This window comes from Oncorhynchus mykiss, chromosome 18, assembly GCF_057628025.1.
Source record: "Oncorhynchus mykiss isolate SJ-2025 chromosome 18, ASM5762802v1, whole genome shotgun sequence".
Lineage (NCBI taxonomy): Eukaryota > Metazoa > Chordata > Actinopteri > Salmoniformes > Salmonidae > Oncorhynchus > Oncorhynchus mykiss.
In genome coordinates, this window is record NC_143039.1 from 37,824,538 (window position 1) to 37,844,919 (window position 20,382).

The 20,382-nt window shown below is 44.5% G+C and overlaps 1 protein-coding gene across 1 annotated transcript in view; it reads left to right on the forward strand.

The window, feature by feature from the left end:
• Nucleotides 1-2,987: 2,987 nt before the first annotated feature.
• LOC110495978 (cholecystokinin receptor) overlaps nucleotides 2,988-20,382 on the forward strand; it is a 44,199-nt gene continuing 26,804 nt past the window's right edge. Inside the window, exon 1 of the mRNA XM_021571548.3 lies at nucleotides 2,988-3,359. Coding sequence (XP_021427223.2) covers nucleotides 3,188-3,359 — 172 coding nt within the window. The 5' untranslated portion in view covers nucleotides 2,988-3,187. The remainder of the gene's footprint in view (nucleotides 3,360-20,382) is intronic.

Below are 20,382 nucleotides of genomic sequence, written 5' to 3' on the forward strand. Positions count from 1 at the left end.
GGACTCTGGGACTAAACACTTCCCTCTGCGACTGGATCCAGGACTTCCTGATGGGCCGCCCCCAGGTGATAAGGGTAGGTAACAACACATCCGCCATGCTGGGTCCCCTCAGAGGTGTGTTTTCAGTCCCCTCCTGTAATCCCTGACTGCACGGCCAGGCACGACTCCAACACCATCATTAAGTTTGCCGATGACACAACAGTGGTAGGCCTGATCATCGACAACGATGAGACAGCCTATAGGGAGGAGGTCATAGACCTGGCGATGTGGTGCCAGGACAACAACCTTTCCCTCAACGTGATCAAAACAAAGGGTGATTTTGGACTACAGGAAAAGGAGGACCAAGCACGCCCTCATTCTCATCAACGGAGCTGAAGAGCTAGTGGCAGGTTGAGAGCTTCAAGTTCCTTGGCGTCCACATCAAAACAAATTAACATGGTCCAAGCACACCAAGACAGTCGTGAAGAGGGCACAACAAAACCTATTCCACCAAAGATTTGGCATGGGTCCTCAGATCCTCAAATGTTTCTAGAGCTCCACCATCGAGAGCATCCTGACAGGTTGCATCACTGCCTGGTTGCATCAACTGCTCAGCCTCCGACCGCAAGGCACTACAGACGATAGCGCACACTGCCCAGTAGATCACTGGGGCCAAGCTTCCTGCCATCCAGGACCTCTATTCCAGGCGGTGTCAGGAAGGCCCTAAAAAGTGTGACCCGATTCAGGAAACTAAGCGTATGTCGCAAGTCATGACATCACAGGAGAGCGTTTTGAACGAAAAAAAATATTTTCTTTATCAAATTGCGTTTTTTTGAAGGCTGCTGTCTATATGAGCTCCTCAGTCTGTGTTGGTATTAAAATAAAATCTAATTGTATTATTCACATGCGCCTGTAGACCTTAGAATGAAATGCTTACTTACGAGCTATTAACCAACAATTCAATTTAAAAATATGCAGATAAGAATAAGAAATAATAATATTAATCCTGTCGAACACGGCTTTACATTTTTTTTTATTGTGTACTGGAGCTGCATAAGTGTTGCTCTACACTTTCTGGAGGATCAAGTTTTGAAATCAGTGGAATTAGAGTATGATAGCTAAAGAGATGGAGAAAACACCTGTCTCCGGATTACACTTATGGCAACAATGGTATGGCGTTCATGACAGGGAGACTCATCCATCATGCAAGGGTAAGATTGTCTAGTGTTAGCTAGCTACATTTTCAGATATTACATGTTTCTAATTTTGACAGAAAGTGGTTTCATTTCAAGCAAGTGTACTGTTAGCTAGCTAGCTAACATTAGCTGGCTGGCTACCTAGCGGACATTACTATTCGTTTCCCAGAGCTGTTTGCTTTTCTAATTAGAGCCTAATGTTAGGCATTGTTGGCACATTGTTCGTTGTTAACGTTAGCTAACTAGCTAACGTTAGCTGGCTGGCTCGTTAGCTAACGTTATGTGACGTGTGTACAACACCCCTTGAATATGGTTGGTGTCAGTAAACATCTGAAAAAAGACATAATGGAATTGTTGCCAACAGAGCTGATTAGGCTGTTTTCTTGTTATCCAAAGGTAAACAAATCATCGGTCAGAGCATCAACTGTGCACTACTAGAGCGAAATGAGATGGGTGGGGCTAAAGCTTAAGAGGGTGTGAACGATGCTGAATAGTTGTAGACAAAGAAGAGCACTTCACTAGATACCAAAACATTCAAATGCGATTTTCTCAAAAGTGAGTTAACAGGTTGATCAAGTTTCAAAGCTAAATTACTTTCCATTGTTCCTCAAATGCAGTGTATGATATACAATTTTGTAGCTCTGAGTCTCTACTTTTATCCAATGTAAAAAAAAACAATTTCACATTTTACTACATAGGACCGAATCCAAGTGGTGAGTCACAATTGTAAAAGACTCCAGCCACCCTAGTCATAGACTATTCTCTCTACTCTGCTCTGTAATATTTCTAAACTTTTAAAACCATGACTAGAGAGAGACAGCAAAAAGCTGCTGTTTATGTAAGTAAGTTAATGTTTAAGTTGTTATTCAGCACTGTCAACAATTTGTTCAACACTTTTATAAGCCATAAAATGCGAGTTCTACCTACTTGCACTCACATTACAACCAGCACTGCAGCTGCAGTGAATGAGTATATAAAAGTGCTTAGATAAGCTTGCATTATTATTATTACCGGCTTGTGTCTTTTTTAATATCAAGGAATATTTCCCTGTCTCTGTTTATAGGAGGAACAATATGATTTGGTGCATGAGGCAGAATTAATGCAGTGGAGCTTGAGTTTTGCCATCAGCTGGAAGACTGTGTCCCCTTTTCTCAACAAAGGTAGGGAGAGCAGAGGGACGGTGAGTTGGATGAGTGGCAGCCTCACCACTGCTCGCTCCCTCCCCTCAGACTGACAATCAGATGCAGACCATCAGTCCAGTAACATTTAAAAAGCTAATTATTATGCTTACTCAGCTGTGCCTCACAAGAAATACAACAAATTATATTTTATCAGTGTGATCATATACCTCCAATTTTGAAATATTATTTGGCAGGGCAATTTAAGCATAGGCAATATGCCATGAAAATATATTGCGCCTATAGCCTACTGCACAAACCTCATTGCTACTTAACTGTTTTTAAGGTTTTTTAAGAAATGTTTTTTTTTTATCTGAATGGAAGATCTCGGCTTGCTTTTGGACTCAGAAAGTGATGTTGAGAAAAGGTTGGTGACCACTAGGCTAAGGTGTTATATCTTCCACTGGGAGGCAGTGTCAAGCTACAGTATATGCTACTGTGCTGCAGTTTAGTAACTGCATTGCCCCTCATCCCAAACACCCCTCCCCAACGTGTGTTTATAAAGTGATGCATTCTCTCTTACATGCCAGAAAATCTCTCCAGTCTCCACGCAACAATGATGCCAGTGTGCTCTCGTTGACTCTACGCACAAATCTGCATCTTTCTGCGGACTGTCAGTGGATTGACATATACGACAGCTCGCCTACAGAACAATTCGATGTCAAAACGACAGGAGTGTAAATTGGAAATAATCCTCTGGACCAGACTTGCTACCATGGGCATTTTTGTGATGCTCTCCACAACTGTATAATTATTTCATAGAGATACAACTGATAAGGGTGAAAAGATATTGATCTGATTAATTGTAATAGTTTGAAGAACAGAGAAAAAAACATGGCTTTACAAACTTCTAATGACACTTCTTTGTCAACATTCCTGGACTGTCTGCCACACCTGCAGAGCAACTCATCCGTGAATGCATCTGGAAATATGAGCAAGGAAGTTACCAATACCACCTGTAGCAATGCGTCTGTCATCACAAAAGCCCCATCCGTGCGGCAAAAAGGTAATACTGGAAGATTCCTAAAGATTCTCTATAACAATCTCAGTTCTTTTGAGGTTCTTGAAACCTTTTCCTATCATTAAATTAATTACATGAGATTAATTCCTACATTAAATGACATGATGGGTTGCGATTGGCACAGCAGCATAGGATTTAATTAAGTGAGAAATGCAGGTTGTTCACACCACATTGAACAATAGGGTAACTTGGAGGAAATGTATATTCTCTGACAGAAAAAAAGTTATGTTTGGTAAGATTTAGATATATTGCAAAATGCCCCCTGACGATTAGTGTGTTAATTGACTCTTAAAAGCTAAAGTCTAGGTATCTTATTTTAATTAAATAAATCAAATTTTGGAAAACAAAATGACATTGCATACGTAAACGACGTCATGTTGCTTGCTTAGAGATTACCACTTCCTCCCGATTTGGGGCATGCCTTGCACGAACTCAGGTGCTCTGCCTTGCTAGCACAGGTGACACCCTCCTGAAGTGTTTTACCAGTCAGCACCACACAAAGCTAGTTATTCAATTACGCAAGTGGGGTAACTAGTACAAAAAACTGTTTATATACAGTACCACTCAAAAGCTTGGACACGCCTAATAAAAAAGTGTTAAAGAAGTGAGATTATTCAAAGTGGCCATCCTTTGCATTGATGACAGCTTTGCACACTCTTGGCATTCTCTCAACCAGATTCCCCTGGAATGCTTTTCCATCAGTCTTGAAGGAGTTCCCACATATGCTGAGCACTTGTTGGCTGCTTTTCATTCACTCTGCGGTCCAACTGATCCCAAACCATCTTAATTTGGTTGAGGTCGGGTGATTGTGGAGGCCAGGTCATCTGATGTAGCACTCCATCACGGTCCTTCTTGGAGGTGTGATGAAAAACAAATGATAGTCCCACTAAGTGCAAACCAGATGGGATGGCGTATCGCTGCAGAATGATGAGGTAGCCATGCTGGTTAAGTGTGCCTTGAATTTAAAAAAGAATCATAGACAGTGTCACCAGCAAAGCACCCATACACCATCACACCTCCTCCACCTTGCTTCACGGTGGCAACCAAACATGTGGAGATCATCCATTCACCTACTCCTGTAGTAGTTGTTTCTTTGCAGCAATTCGACCATGAAGGCCTGATTCACACAGTCTCCTCTGAACAGTTGATGTTGAGATGTGTCTGTTACTTGAACTCTGTGAAACATTTATTTGGGCTGCAATTTCTGAGGCTGGTAACTCTATAGAACTTATGCTCTGCAGCTGAGGTAACTCTGGGTCTTCCTTTCCTGTGGCGGTCCTTATGAGAGCCAGTTTCATCATAGTGCTTGCTGGTTTTTGCAGCTGCACTTGAAGGAATGTTCTACATTGACTGACATTGATTTTAAAGTAATGATGGACTGTCATTTCTCTTTGCTTATTTGAGCTATTTTTACCATAATATGTACTTGGTATTTTACCAAATAGGTCTATCTTCTGTATACCACCCCTACCTTGTCACAACACAACTGATTGGCTCAAACGCATTAAGAAGGAAAGAAATTCCACGAATTAACTTTTAACAAGGCACACCTGTTTGATTGAAATGCATTCCACCTCATGAATTTGGTAGAGAGAACACCAAGAGCTTTCATTAATGCAAAGGGTGGGTGGCTACGTTGAAGAATCTCAAACTGTTTTCTATTGATACCCCAACCACATCGATCTCAACACATTCAAATTATATTATTCAATTAAATACATATTTATTCACACATGTACGGAAACAAGCGCGCGCACACACACACATACAGCACTGACATACCTAATGTAGACTTCATCTGCAGACTCCATGGCTAAAAGGATTTTAGTTGACTTGGCTGTCTCTGAGACAGTGTCACTAGTTCCACCAAAGTCGGCTCCTCTCCTTGTTCGGGCGGCGTTCGGCGGTCGACGTCACCGGCCTTCTAGCCATCGCCGCTCCATTTTTCATTTTTCCATTTGTTTTGTCTTGTTCCCCGCACACATGGTTTAATTCAATGTAGCAACAGGTTCCTGGAAGAACCATGGAGTGGAGGCTTGGCTTATTAGGGGCGTTGCTTTAATATATATATATTTTTTGTGCCACCCGTTAGAGTAAACATCATTCATGTAAATATTTTCTGTTATATTGTCATCAAGGTTGAATACTGACATTTTTGTAGCGTCAATGAAGCTAAAAGTGGTTTCTGAGTTCCTCAGGAGCCTATGAAAATCCCAAAGTTGGTTTAGTTACCACTTTATTACTGCATGTAATCAGCAATGTTAATATTATATTTTAATAATTGCATAAATATTCAAGGATTATTTTGTTGTTGCAGTGTACACATTTTTTAGCAGAAATGACATTTACGCTAACAGGGAACCGAAAATAACTATCTTAAAGCCACATCCTCTATATTAAAACGGTTCAACATTGAACTCCTCCATCACAAAAGGTTCTGGTTTGAACCTTTACACAGGGTTTCCTCAAATACCCTTCTCAGAGGGGTTCCTCAAGAAACCTTTTTCAACTGGAAAGGTTCCGCCAGTGTGGCAACACATAATATTCTTCCAGACAACTTTACTTCTAAGAGTGTACTTTTAACAAACCTGTTTGAAAAACTAAAACTATAATGAAACTATTATTTTTGACTCCAAAACGAACTAAAATAAAATAAAATAAAGACCATCATGAATTATGTTCAGTTTATTTTTTTTAAATGCGACACCGTCATGTATAATATCAGTCTGACAGTATTTTTGACAGTATTTCAATATGAAGACAGTATGGTTTGAAGTGACTGAAATGCATCAGAAAGGTATTGGGAAGTTCAAAAGATCATGATGTGATCCTGTGTAGAAAAGAACATTACTAACCACATTTCCATCCCACAGTTTTAATGCAAGTAATTTTATACAGTATAAACTAAAATCATGACAGCTGTGATAGAAACATTAAGTTTCAGTACAATTTTATAAATGCCGACAGATCATTTGTTAATTTGAAATGGTGGGATTTTTTTGTGTCTGTAAAATTAACTATGCACAAATTGGCTGTGGAAACTCCTTAATGTGTAAATATTGATATACTAACCATCATATTGAAGTAAACTTTGAGTCACGTGATGATATTGTGTGTGGTCTTCCCACAACTACTTGGGAAAGCATACAGTTTATTAGGCTATTACAACTGCAACCAGAGGTTACCAGAGGTTACCGTGGCAACCAGAGGTTACTGGTTACACATTTTCACTTGGGAACCAATTTTCAAATCAGGCGACTCCTAATTTGATTAACCCTGATTTTAAGGTAGACTAGGAGCAAGGACATTGCCACAAGCAGCATCGCAGTTATTGAGAGTTTTTGAGGGGTAAGGCTAAGACTAAAGCAACTAACTGTAGATGAAAGTTGAGGAATGAAGTCGGAGGAGGTGCATCTGTGACAGCCGAAAGTCGGACACTAATGTGGTTTTCCAACAGCAGGGCTCAGATTAACATGGCAGTGTTGCCATTGTTTATAAAATGTTTTCTTTATAATGTCGAAATTAACATGTATCTATGCCTCATATCACACACTCACAAACTAAAATTATAATATAATATTATACAATCACTTAGTGAGAGCCTCATATCACATTTATTTGTATATCCACTGTTGTACATATACATCTTGGCAAATTGGTTCCTGTTTGAGTTATGTCTTTGGTCACGTTCGCGTTAGTCAAACAAAACACCCTAATGATTTGTTGACAATAGATACTCCCACAATGCATGCAAAGGCTGCAGGATGAAGTTGGTGAAGGGCAACTGCAGAAGCTCAAAGTCCACTGCAGTCAAAATGTAATGAACTTTGATTACAGGATTCTTGTAAAATTCATGCAGTTGACATGTAGGTGCAAGGGGAAATTGCCCTGCGTAAGGTGCCATCTTTCGGATGGGATGTTAAACGGGTGTCCTGACTCTCTGTGGCCATTAATTATGGCAAGGCGATCCCCTAGGGGAACCACCCCCCCACCCCCCATTCAGCTGAAAAGGTGGCGCAGGGAATTCAAACATATTCTTTAGAAATATTTAACTTTCACACATTAACAAGTCCAATACAGCAAATGAAAGATAAACATCTTGTTCATCTACCCATCATGTCCGATTTTTAAAATGTTTTTCAGCGAAAACAACATATATTTATGTTAGACCACCACCAAATTAAAAAAAAAACACAGCCTTTTTTCCCAGCCAAAGATAAAGTCACAAAAGCAGGATTAGAGATCAAATGAATCACTAATCTTTTGAAAATCTTCATTAGATGACACTCATATGACATGTTACACAATACATTTATGTTTTGTTCGATAATATGCATATTTATATCCACAAATCTCGGTTTACATTGACGCCATGTTCAGAAATGCCTCCAAAATATCCGGAGGAGTTATAGAAAGCTACGCCAGATAATAGAAATACTCATCATAAACTTTGACTAAAGATACATGTTCTACATATAATTAAAGATACACTGGTTCTGAAAGCAACCGCTGTGTCAGATTTTTTAAAAACGTTACGAAAAAAGTCTACCATGCAATAATCTGAGACAGCGTTCAGACATATATATATTTCTCCGCCATGTTGGAGTCAACAGAAATATGAAATTACATCATAAATATTCCCTTACCTTTGATGATCTTTCATCAGAATGCAGAACTAGGAGTCCTAGTTCCACAATAAATCGTTGTTTTGTTCCATAATGTCCAATACTAGTGTCCAATTAGCTGCATTTGCTAGCACTTTCAGTTCACGTGCCCAAAAGCTGACCTGGAAAACCCGGACGAAAACTTCAAAAATATATATTCCAGGTTGAATAAACTGGTCAAACTAAGTAGAGAATCAATCTTCAGGATGTTATTTTCATATATCCAATAACGTTCCAACCGGATCATACGTTTTCATCTGCAGCCAAATGGAACGACGGTGACACCCACAGACAAATGCGCCACAGGGATATGGCATTCTGCTAAGACAGTGACTATTTCCCCTCCCATTCGGTCAAAGTTCACACCAGAGGCTCCATTCCACGTTCTACTGAATGAGGAAATCTAGTGGAAGGCGTAGGAAGTGCTACCAGATCCATATCTTGTTTGGAATGGAAGGGGCGATGATGTCAAATTTGACCCACATTCAGAATTTCACTTCTTGTTTGGAAGATTGCCTGCCCTATGAGTTCTGTTATACTCACAGACATAATTCAAACAGTTTTAGAAACTTCAGAGTGTTTTCTATCCAATAGTAGTAATAATAATATGCATATATTAGCAATCTAGGACAGAGTGGGATGCAGTTCACTATGGGCACGCAATTCATCCAAAGTGAAAATACTGCCCCGTATCCCCAACAAGTTAAAAATCCCATGGCACTTATCGTAAGAGTACAGGTGTTAACCCCAGTGTCATGGCTAAATTCCCAACCTTGTCCAATTCCATAATGCCCATCTAATCACCCCCCTCATCCCTACAATGCATATATCACTCCTCACCTCTCCACCTGATAGCTGATGTGTGGTGAGCGTTCTGGCACAAAAAATGAATGCCGTACATCACAGAGGTGGGTGCTGCACATTGGTGGTGGATGAGGTGAGTTTCCCCCTTACTATGTAAGCTCTTTGAGTACCTCAGTTGGTAGAAAAGCGCTATATACTGTAAATCCAATCCATTTTTATTACTAATCAAGTCTGACAGTTTTCATCCCCAGAATTCAACACACTATGAAAAGCGGTGACCAATGATGGTCCCCATCTTGACAAAAGTGATCCGCTCGAACGCGGCCGTTGAGATGAGCACAATGCAAGACTTTGCTTTCACACAGTCACACAGAGTATCTGCACATGTGCATGGGTACGACTCACACGCTGCTACAACGTCGTAACGATGTGACCAGAACAGCTGAGAGAACTAAATCATCTAAAAATGAAATATAGATATTTTTATAAAACTAGTCAAATGCATCTAAAAACTAACTGAAACTAAACTCAATTTTAAATAAAAACTGTTGAACTAATATAAATAAGTCTTACAGTATTTATTAATCCATAGGGGTAGGCAAGAGAATGGTCGTGGACAGGCAAAAAGGTCAAAACCAGATCAGAGTCCAGGCGGTACAGAGTGGCAGACAGGCTCGTGGTCAAGGCAGGTACAAAGTCCAGAAACAGGCAAGGGTCAAAACTGGGAGGACTAGAAAAAGGTGAATGCAAAAAGCATGAGAACAGGAAAAACACTGGTTGACTTGGAAACATACAAGACGAATTGGCACAGAGAGACAGGAAACACAGGGATAAATACACTGGGGAAAATAAGCGACACCTGTAGGGGGTGGAGACAAATCACAAGGACAGGTGAAACAGATCAGGGCATGACACATATAGTTAGGGAAAAAGTGACTAGGCAACAAGATAGATAATAAACTGTAGCAGCAGCAAATATGATGAGTCAAAATAGTTAGTGCAAAAAGGGTCATTGCAGATAGTTAATGTATAGCTAACTATCAGTAATATGGCTGGGGGGTAGAAGCTCTTCAGGGTCCTTTTCGTTCCAGACTTGGTGCATCGGTACCGCTTGCCGTGCGACAGCAGATAGAACAGTTTATGACGAGTGGCTGGAGTCTGACAATTTTTGGGGCCTTCCTCTCACACCGCCTGGTAAAGAGGTCCATGCGCAAAACCCTCTGTAGAGCCTTTCGGTCAGATGTCAAGCAGTTGCCATACCAACCAGTGATTCAGCCAGTCAAGATGCTCTCAATGGTGTGGCTGTATAACGTTTTGAGGATCTGAGGGCCCATGAATCATCTTTTCAGCCTTCTTAGGGGGAAGAGGCATTGCCATGCCTTCTTCACGACTGTGTTGGTGTGTGTGGACCATGATAATACCTTAATGATGGGGTGGCAGAGTAGCCTAGTGGTTAGAGTGTTGGACTAGTAACTGAAAGGTTGCAAGTTCATATCCCCGAGCTGACAAGGTACAAATCTAGCATTCTGCCCCAGGCAGTTAACCCATTGTTCCTAGGCTGTCATTGAAAATAAGAATTTGTTCTTAACTGACTTGCCTAGTCAAATAAAACAAAAATTATTTGGACACAGAGGAATTTGAAGCTCTCGACCTGCTCCACTACAGCCCTGTGGATGGGGTCATGAAGGGCGCTCCGTTTCCTGTAGTCCACGATCAGTGGTTGTCCTGGCACCACACTGCCAGGTCACTGATCAGTTTTTCACAATTCCTAAAATGTAATCCTAGTAAAAATTCCCTGTCTTTGGTCAGCTAGGATAATTAATATTAAAAATGTGAAATGTCAGAATAATAGTAGAGAGTATTTCAGAGAGTATTTCAGCTTATATTTCTTTCATCACTTTCCAAGTGGGTCAGAAGTGTACATACACTCAATTAGTATTTGGTAGCATTACCTTTAAATTGTTTAACCTGGGTCAAATGTTTCGGGTAGCCTTCCACAAGCTTCCCACAATAAGTTGTGTGAATTTTGGCCCATTCCTCCTGACAGAGCTGGTGTAACTGAGTCAGGTTTGTAGGCCTCCTTGCTTGAACACGCTTTTTCAGTTCTGCCCACAACATTTCTATAGGAGTGAGGTCAGGGCTTTATGATGGCCATTCCAACACCTTGACATTGTTGTCCCTAAGCCATTTTACCACAACTTTGGAAGTATGCTTGGGGTCATTGTCCACTTGGAAGACCCATTTGCGGCCAAGCTTTAACTTCCTGACTGATATCTTGAAATGTTGCAACAATATATCCACATAATTTCCCTCACTCCTGAAGCCATCTATTTTGTGAAGTGCACCAGTCCCTCCTGCAGCAAAGCATCCACACAACATGATGCTGCAATCCCCATTCTTTACTGTTGGGATGGTGTTCTTCGGGCTGCAAGTCTCCCCCTTTTTCCTCCAAACATAACGATGGTCATTATGGCCAAACAATTCTATTTTTGTTTCATCAGACCAGAGGTAATTTCTCCAAAAAGTATGATCTTTGTCCCCATGTGCAGTTGCAAACCGTAGTCTGGCTTTTTTATGGCGGTTTTGCAACAGTGGCTTCTTCCTTGCTGAGCGGCCTTTCAGTTTATGTCGATATAGGACTTTGTTTTACTGTGGATATAGATACTTTTGTACCTGTTTCCTCCAGCATCTTCACAAGGTTCAATCCCTGTTCTGGGATTGATTTGCACTTTTCTCGCCAAAGTACGTTCATCTCTCGGTGACAGACTGGGTCTCCTTCCTGAGCGGTATAACGTCTGTGTGGTCCCATGGTGTTAATACTTGCGTACTATTGTTTGTACAGATGAACGTGGTACCTTCAGGCTTTTGGAAATTGCTCACAAGGATGAACCAGGCTTGTGGAGGTCTACAATAATTTTTCTGAGGTCTTAGCTGATTTATTTTGATTTTCCCATGATGTCAAGCAAAGAGGCACTGAGGTTGATGGTAGGCCTTGAAATACATCCACAGGTACACTTCCAATTGACTCAAATGATGTCAATTAGCATATCAGAAGCTTGTAAAGCCATGACATCATTTACTGGAATTTTCCAAGCTGTTTAAAGGCACAGTTAACTTAGTGTATGTAAACTTCTGACCCACTGGAATTGTGATATAGTGAATTATAAGTTAAATAATCTGTCTGTAAACAATTGTTGGAAAATTACGAAGTAGATGTCCTAACCGACTTGCCAAAACTATAGTTTGTTAACAAGAAATGTGTGCAGTGGTTGAAAAACAAGTTTTAATGATTCAAACGTATGTGTATGTACATTTCCGACATCAACTGTAAGTACCTTACTTTGATTGTGTTAAATTAAAATGGCCCCAAAAAGAATAGTTTCTCAGGACAAATGCAATTTCTCAAGCAAAAATGCTGCAAGGACTGTCTGGGAGTGGTCTGAGAGAGAGGCCTAATTGGAAGAGCCTAATAGGAGGGAAGTATAACATGAAAACTAACTTTTAGAAACCTCTCTTTGTTATTGGTAAATTAACTTATACCACTTGCTGATGTCACCAGGCAGTCCAAAAAACCCAACCAGGAAAACAAGCAGACATTTTCAGGCTGTCTTTTCAAAAAAAGTTACACTAAAAGTGCATTATGATAATTTTCTCAATTTCACAGTATTATTCCAACCTCATAGTGTGGAAATATAAAACACAGAAAAATCATATTTTTACTGCACTGGAAGTCAGGATTTGTTCCGTACATTAAATAACCATGATCTGTTTACATTACAAATATACAATGCATTCTGAAAGTATTCAGACCACTTGACTTTTTCCACATTTTATTACGTTTCAGCCTCATTCTAAATTGGATGGGAAAAAAAACACATAATACCCCATAATTACAAAGCAAATACAGGTTTTTAGAAGAAAAATACCAGATTTACATAAGTATTCAAATAAAGCAGCTTTAGTATAGATGGCAGCCTCGTGTCTTCTTGGCTATGACGCTACAAGCTTGGCACACCTGTATGTGGGGAGTTTCTCCCATTCTTCTCTGTAGTTCCTCTCAAGCTCTGTTGGTTGAATGGGGAGCGTCGCTGCACAGCTATTTTCAAGTCTGTCCAGAGAATTTAGATCGGGCTCTGAATACTTTCCGAATGCACTGTTATCGATAAGGTTTTGTTTCTATTGTTTGGATATACAGTACAGCCTAGTGTACATCATATAATAATATATACCATTTAGCAGATGCTTTTATTCAAAGCAACCTACAGCAGTTTACAACAATGCATTTCAGTACATGTGGCCCCATCAGGAATCGAACACGTGCTTATGTCATTGCTAGCTCCACGCTCTTATCTACTGCGTTAAACAGGACCGGTCAAGTGTAGATTACTTTGCATTATTTGACCTTTTAAAATGTATCTAGATTCAGCTCAGTTCATTATAGAGTAGCCAGGTTTTCTTCGTGTGTTTAGCAAGCCTCATGGGTAATTGTAACGGTCTGAGTGAAGTGGGTGAGGAGTCAGGCGCAGGAAGCAGAGAGTTCAGGGGAGTGCTATTTTAATGCACTGAATAAACGCTGAACATAAGCCAACCCTCACAAAAACACAGGGCGTACTGAACAAACAAATGCCCCAAACAGGGGGACTTAAACTGTCCAGGGAAAAACCCACAAAATGGGAAACCACAAAACCCAATAGACGTGCACACAAGTACACCAAACAGACGATCACAATAATTAATCCCGCACAAGGAACCCTGCGGGCCGGCTGACTAATAAAGCCTACTACCTAACTCAAAACAGGTGCACACAATCAACACATAAGGAGGGGGAGGAAATAATCAGTAGCAGCTAGTAGGCCGGCGACGACGACCGCCGAGCGCCACCCGAACGGGAAGGGGAGTGTCCTTCGGTCGGAGTCGTGACAGTACCCCCCCCTTGACGCGTGGCTCCCGCAGCGCGCCGACACCGGCCTCGAGGTCGACCCGGAGGACGAGGCGCAGGGCGATCCGGATGGAGGCGATGGAAATCCCTCAACATTGACGGATCCAAAATGTCCCTGGTGGGTACCCAGCACCTCTCCTCCGGACCGTACCCCTCCCAGTCCACGAGGTACTGCAGGCCCCTCACCCGGCGTCTCGAGTCCAGAATGGCCCGTATCGTATACGCCGGGGACCCCTCGATGTCCAGAGGGGGAGGAGGGACCTCCAGCACCTCACCGTCCTGTAGGGGACCAGCTACCACCGGCCTGAGGAGAGACACATGAAACGAGGGGTTAATACGATAATAGGAAGGGAGTTGTAATCGATAACACACCTCGTTTATTCTCCTCAGGACTTTGAACGGCCCTACACACTGCGGCCCAAGCTTCCGGCAGGGCACGCGGAGGGGTAGGTTTCGGGTCGAGAGCCAGACCCTGTCCCCTGGTACAAACACGGGGGCCTCACTGCGGTGGCGGTCAGCACTCCTTTTCTGCCGTCCACTAGCCTGTTGAAGGGATTCCTGGACGGCCCTCCAGGTTTCTTTGGAGCGCTGCACCCATTCCTCCACCGCAGGAGCCTCGGTCTGGCTCGGATGCCACGGTGCCAGGACCGGCTGGTACCCCAACACACACTGAAAGGGGGACACATTAGTAGAGGAGTGGCGTAATGAGTTCTGGGCCATTTCCGCCCAGGGGATGTATCTCGCCCACTCCCCTGGCCGGTCCTGGCAGTACGACCGCAGAAACCTACCCACCTCCTGGTTTACTCTCTCCACCTGCCCATTACTTTCAGGGTGATAACCGGAGGTCAGGCTGACCGAGATCCCCAGACGCTCCATGAACGCCCTCCATACTCGGGACGTGAACTGGGGACCCCGATCAGAAACGATGTCCTCCGGCACCCCGTAGTGCCGGAAGACATGGGTGAATAATGCCTCCGCAGTCTGTAGGGCTGTTGGGATACCGGGCAACGGGAGGAGACGGCAGGACTTAGAGAACCGATCCACAATCACCAGAACCGTGGTGTTGCCCTGAGACAGGGGAAGGTCGGTCAGGAAATCTACGGATAGATGTGACCATGGCCGTTGTGGAACGGGGAGGGGTTGTAACTTCCCTCTAGGAAGGTGCCTAGGAGCCTTACTCTGGGCGCATACCGAACAGGAGGAGACATAAACCTTAACGTCCCTAGCCAAGGTAGGCCACCAATACCTCCCCCGAAGGCTCCCTACTGTCCTCCTCACCCCAGGGTGACCCGAGGAGGGTAGGACGTGAGCCCACCGAATCAGTTGGTCCCGAACACCAAGCGGCACGTACCTCCGCCCCGCCGGACACTGAGGAGGCGCTGGTTCAGCCCGTAACGCCCGCTCGATGTCCGAGTCCACCTCCCACACCACCGGTGCCATCAGCTTTGAGGCCGGAAGGATGGGAGTAGGTTCGGTGGACCTATCCTCCGTGTCGTAAAAGTGGGACAGTGCGTCCGCCTTCACGTTCTGGGAGCCTGGTCTATATGATAAAGTGAACCGGAATCGGGTGAAGAACATGGCCCACCTTGCCTGCCGCGGGTTCAGTCTCCTAGCTGCCCGAATATACTCCAGATTTTGGTGGTCGGTCCAGATGAGAAAGGGGTGCTTAGCCCCCTCAAGCCAGTGTCTCCACACCTTCAGAGCCCTGACCACCGCTAACAACTCCCGGTCCCCCACATCATAGTTACGCTCCGCTGGGCTGAGCTTACTCGAGAAGAAAGCGCAGGGGCGGAGTTTTGGTGGCGTACCCGAGCGCTGTGATAGCACGGCACCCACCCCAGCCTCGGACGCGTCCACCTCCACTATGAATGCTAGAGAGGGGTCCGGATGCGCCAACACGGGTGCATCCGTGAACAGCACCTTCAGCCTGTTGAAAGCTCTGTCCGCCTCTGCTGACCACTGCAACCGCACCGGGCCCCCCTTTAGCAGTGAGGTAATTGGAGCCGCTACCTGGCCAAAACCCCGGATAAACCTCCGGTAGTAGTTGGAAAAACCCAAAAACCGCTGCACCTCTTTTACCGTGGTTGGAGTCGGCCAATTACGCACGGCCTTACTGCGGTCACCCTCCATCTCCACCCCCGAGGTGGAAATGCGATAACCCAGAAAGGAGACGGCTCGTTTGGAGAACACACACTTCTCAGCCTTGACGTAGAGGTCATGCTCCAGCAGTCTACCAAGCACCTTGCGTACCAGAGACACATGCGCGGCGTGAGTGGCTGAGTAGATCAGAATGTCATCGATATAAACAACCACTCCCTGCCCGTGCAGGTCCCTGAGAATATCGTCTACAAAGGATTGAAAAATGGCTGGAGCATTTTTTAACCCATACGGCATGACGCAGTACTCATAGTGGCCCGATGTGGTACTAAATGCGGTTTTCCACTCGTCTCCCTTCCGAATACGCACCAGGCTATACGCGCTCCTGAGATCCAATTTTGTGAAGAACTGCGCTCCCTGAAAGGATTCCACTGCCGTAGCAATGAGAGGTAGTGGGTAGCTGAACCCCACTGTGATGGCATTTAGACCTCTATAATCAATACAAGGACGCAAACCTCCCTCCTTTTTCTTCACAAAAAAGAAACTCGAGGAGACGGGTGAAATGGAGGACCGAATGTACCCCTGTCCCAGAGACTCCGTGATATATGTTTCCATAGCCAACGTCTCCTCTTGGGACAATGGGTACACGTGACTCTTGGGAAGCGCAGCGTTTACCTGGAGATCTATCGCACAATCTCTTCCCGGTCGATGTGGTGGTAATTTAGTCGCCTTCTTTTTACTAAAAGCGATTGCCAAATCGGCATACTCGGGGGGAATGCACACTGTGGGACCCTGATCTGGACTTTCCACCGAGGTGGCACCGACGGAAACTCCCAGACACCTTCCAGAACACTCCTCTGACCACCCCTTGAGAACCCCCTGTCTCCACAAAATTTTAGGATTGTGCCGGGCCAGCCAGGGAATCCCCAACACCACTGGAAACGCAGGCGAATCAATAATATAGAGACTGATACGCTCCCTATGGTTCCCCTGCGTTACCATGTCCAGTGGGATTGTGGTCTCCCTGACCACCCCTGACCCTAATGGCCGGCTATCTAGGGAGTGCACGGGAAAGGGAGAATCTATCGGCACAAGCGGAACACCTAATTTAATAGCTAGTCCGCGATCCATAAAGTTCCCAGCTGCGCCTGAATCGACTAGCGCCCTATGCTGGGAAGAGGGGAAAAATTTAAGGAAAAAAATCAAGACAAACATGTGACCAACAGGGGGTTCTGGGTGAGTTTGGTGCTGACTCACCTGGGGTGATCGAGAAATGTTCCGCCTACCATCTCGACTCCCAGACGGACCCCCCCAGCACCGATCGGCCGTGTGTCCTCTCCGACCACAGTTGGTGCAGAGGGAGCCTCCTCCTCCGGTACCCCTCGGCAAAGCCCCTCCCAACTCCATCGTAACAGGAGTGGAGGTGCTGGGTGGTGGAACACACAGGACCCTCTCCGAACGCCCGCGGGCAGCCAGCAGATTGTCCAGTCGGATGGACATGTCAATTAGCTCATCCAAGGAAAGAGCGGTGTCCCGACACGCTAGCTCCCTGCGGACGTCCTCCCGGAGACTACACCTGTAGTGGTCGATAAGGGCCCTGTCGTTCCACCCGGATCCTGCTGCCAAGGTACGGAACTCCAACGCGTAATCCTGGGCGCTCCTTTTCTCCTGCCGGAGATGGAATAGTCGTTCTCCCGCCGCTCGGCCATCTGGAGGATGGTCAAACACGGCGCGGAAACGGCGAGAAAACTCGGGGTAGTGCTCCTTCGCTGAGTCTGGGCCGTTCCAAACTGCATTTGCCCACTCCAGAGCACGACCCGTGAGGCAGGAGATGAGGACATTCACCCTCTCCGCTCCCGAGGGAGTAGGTCTGACGGTGGCCAGGTACAGTTCTAGCTGGAGTAAGAACCCCTGGCACCCTGCTGCCGCTCCATCATAGACCCTTGGAAGCGTAAGACGGAGGGTGCTGGAGTCGGGAGATGGGGAGTCCTGAGGAGGGGGGGCCGAAGGTGGAGAGAGGGGGGCCGAAGGTGGAGAGAGGAGACCGCTTCTCTCCCATCGGTCCATTCTCTCCATCACCAGATCCATCGCCGTTCCGATCCGATGGAGAACGGTGGTGTGATGTAGAACCCTCTCTTCCATCGATGGGAGGGGAGTGGCTGTTGCTCCTGCTGACTCCATTCCAGGCGGTGCGGGATTCTGTAACGGTCTGAGTGAAGTGGGTGAGGAGTCAGGCGCAGGAAGCAGAGAGTTCAGGGGAGTGCTATTTTAATGCACTGAATAAACGCTGAACATAAGCCAACCCTCACAAAAACACAGGGCGTACTGAACAAACAAATGCCCCAAACAGGGGGACTTAAACTGTCCAGGGAAAAACCCACAAAATGGGAAACCACAAAACCCAATAGACGTGCACACAAGTACACCAAACAGACGATCACAATAATTAATCCCGCACAAGGAACCCTGCGGGCCGGCTGACTAATAAAGCCTACTACCTAACTCAAAACAGGTGCACACAATCAACACATAAGGAGGGGGAGGAAATAATCAGTAGCAGCTAGTAGGCCGGCGACGACGACCGCCGAGCGCCACCCGAACGGGAAGGGGAGTGTCCTTCGGTCGGAGTCGTGACAGTAATTTTATGCATTTTTGGCATGGTGCACAACAAGCAGACATTTTAAAAGTGCCAGCAATAAGACAGCAAAAAATGTTTGGGTTAGTCTTGGCCCCTCTAGGGTTTGCATCGCTCAAACACCAATTCACTTGAATACTGCTGTTTATTCTAACTTATCTTGTTAAAAAGTAGACTATAAAGATAGTTGTTTTTTTCTTCGGTGTGTTAAGCTACAGCACATTTTTTAATACTTCATCAATTAACTTAATTGTCAAATGTTGTTGTTGGCGGGCTGTCAGGCTGGCTGGCTGTAGATCAGTATATATTTATATAAACTACTGTATACTCCAAGATCGCATAGCAGTTCAGACGTCTTTTGTCCTCGTCTTGTCGTGTGTATATATATATATATATATACACATATATATATATATATATATATATATATACACATATATATATATATATATATATATACATATATATACATATATATACATACATATATATATACATATACACACACACACACACCACACACACATACATACATACATACATACATACACACACACACACATACATACATACATAGCTTCTGATTAGCTTCTGGATTAGCTTCTGGGCTAGCTCCTGGCTGCAGTCACCTATCCGGACCCGTTTTACTGCCTACGCGGAGCCCCACCGGGCCTTCACAACTGGACTGCCGACGTTATCTACCTGAAGGAGATCCGGCTGGCTCCTCCGTCGCGACGTTACCTGAACGGCCATCTGCGGCCCGCTAACCGTTAGCTGTTTTACCGGCTGCTATCTGAATAGACAATCGGACAATTTCTTTATTTTTATTATTATTATGTTTTCTTCTCAGGCCTCTATAACTATATCTATTGTTCTTATTTTTGTTGTTGTTGTGTGATTTGGATTAATCCCCTCTACCACACGGAACCCCACTAATCTACTGACCGAACGCAAGAGGTGGCTAACAACATACCTCCATCCTATGCTAGCTTGCTACCGATGGCCTGGCTAGCTGTCTAAATCGCTGTGACCCTCAACCAACCTCTCCACTCACTGGACCCTTTTGATCACTCGACTAAGCATGCCTCTCCTTAATGTCAATATGTCTTGTCCATTGCTGTTCTGGTTAGTGTTTATTGGCTTATTTCACTGTAGAGCCTCTAGTCCTGCTCACTATACCTTATCCAACCTATTAGTTCCACCACCCACACATGCAATGACATCTCCTGGTTTCAATTATGTTTCTAGAGACAATATCTCTCTCTTCATCACTCAATACCTAGGTTTACCTCCACTGTATTCACATCCTACCTTACCTTTGTCTGTACATTATACCTTGATGCTATTTTATCGCCCCCAGAAACCTCCTTTTACTCTCTGTTCCAGACGTTCTAGACGACCAATTCTTATTGCTTTTAGCCGCACCCTTATTCTACTCCTCCTATGTTCCTCTGGCGATGTAGAGGTGAATCCAGGCCCTGCAGTGCCTAGCTCCACTCCTATTCCCCAGGCGCTCTCTTTTGACGACTTCTGTAACCGTAATAGCCTTGTTTTCATGCATGTTAACATTAGAAGCCTCCTCCCTAAGTTTGTTCCATTCACCGCTTTAGCACACTCTGCCAACCCGGATGTTCTAGCTGTGTCTGAATCCTGGCTTAAGAAGACCACCAACAATTCAGACATTTTAATTCCAAACTACAACATTTTCAGACAAGATAGAACTGCCAAAGGGGGCAGGGGTGTTGCAATCTACTGCAAAGATAGCCTGCAGAGTTCTGTCCTACTATCCAGGTCTGTACCCAAACAATTTGAACTTCTACTTTTAAAAATCCAACTCTCTAAAAACAAGTCTCTCACCGTTGCCGCCTG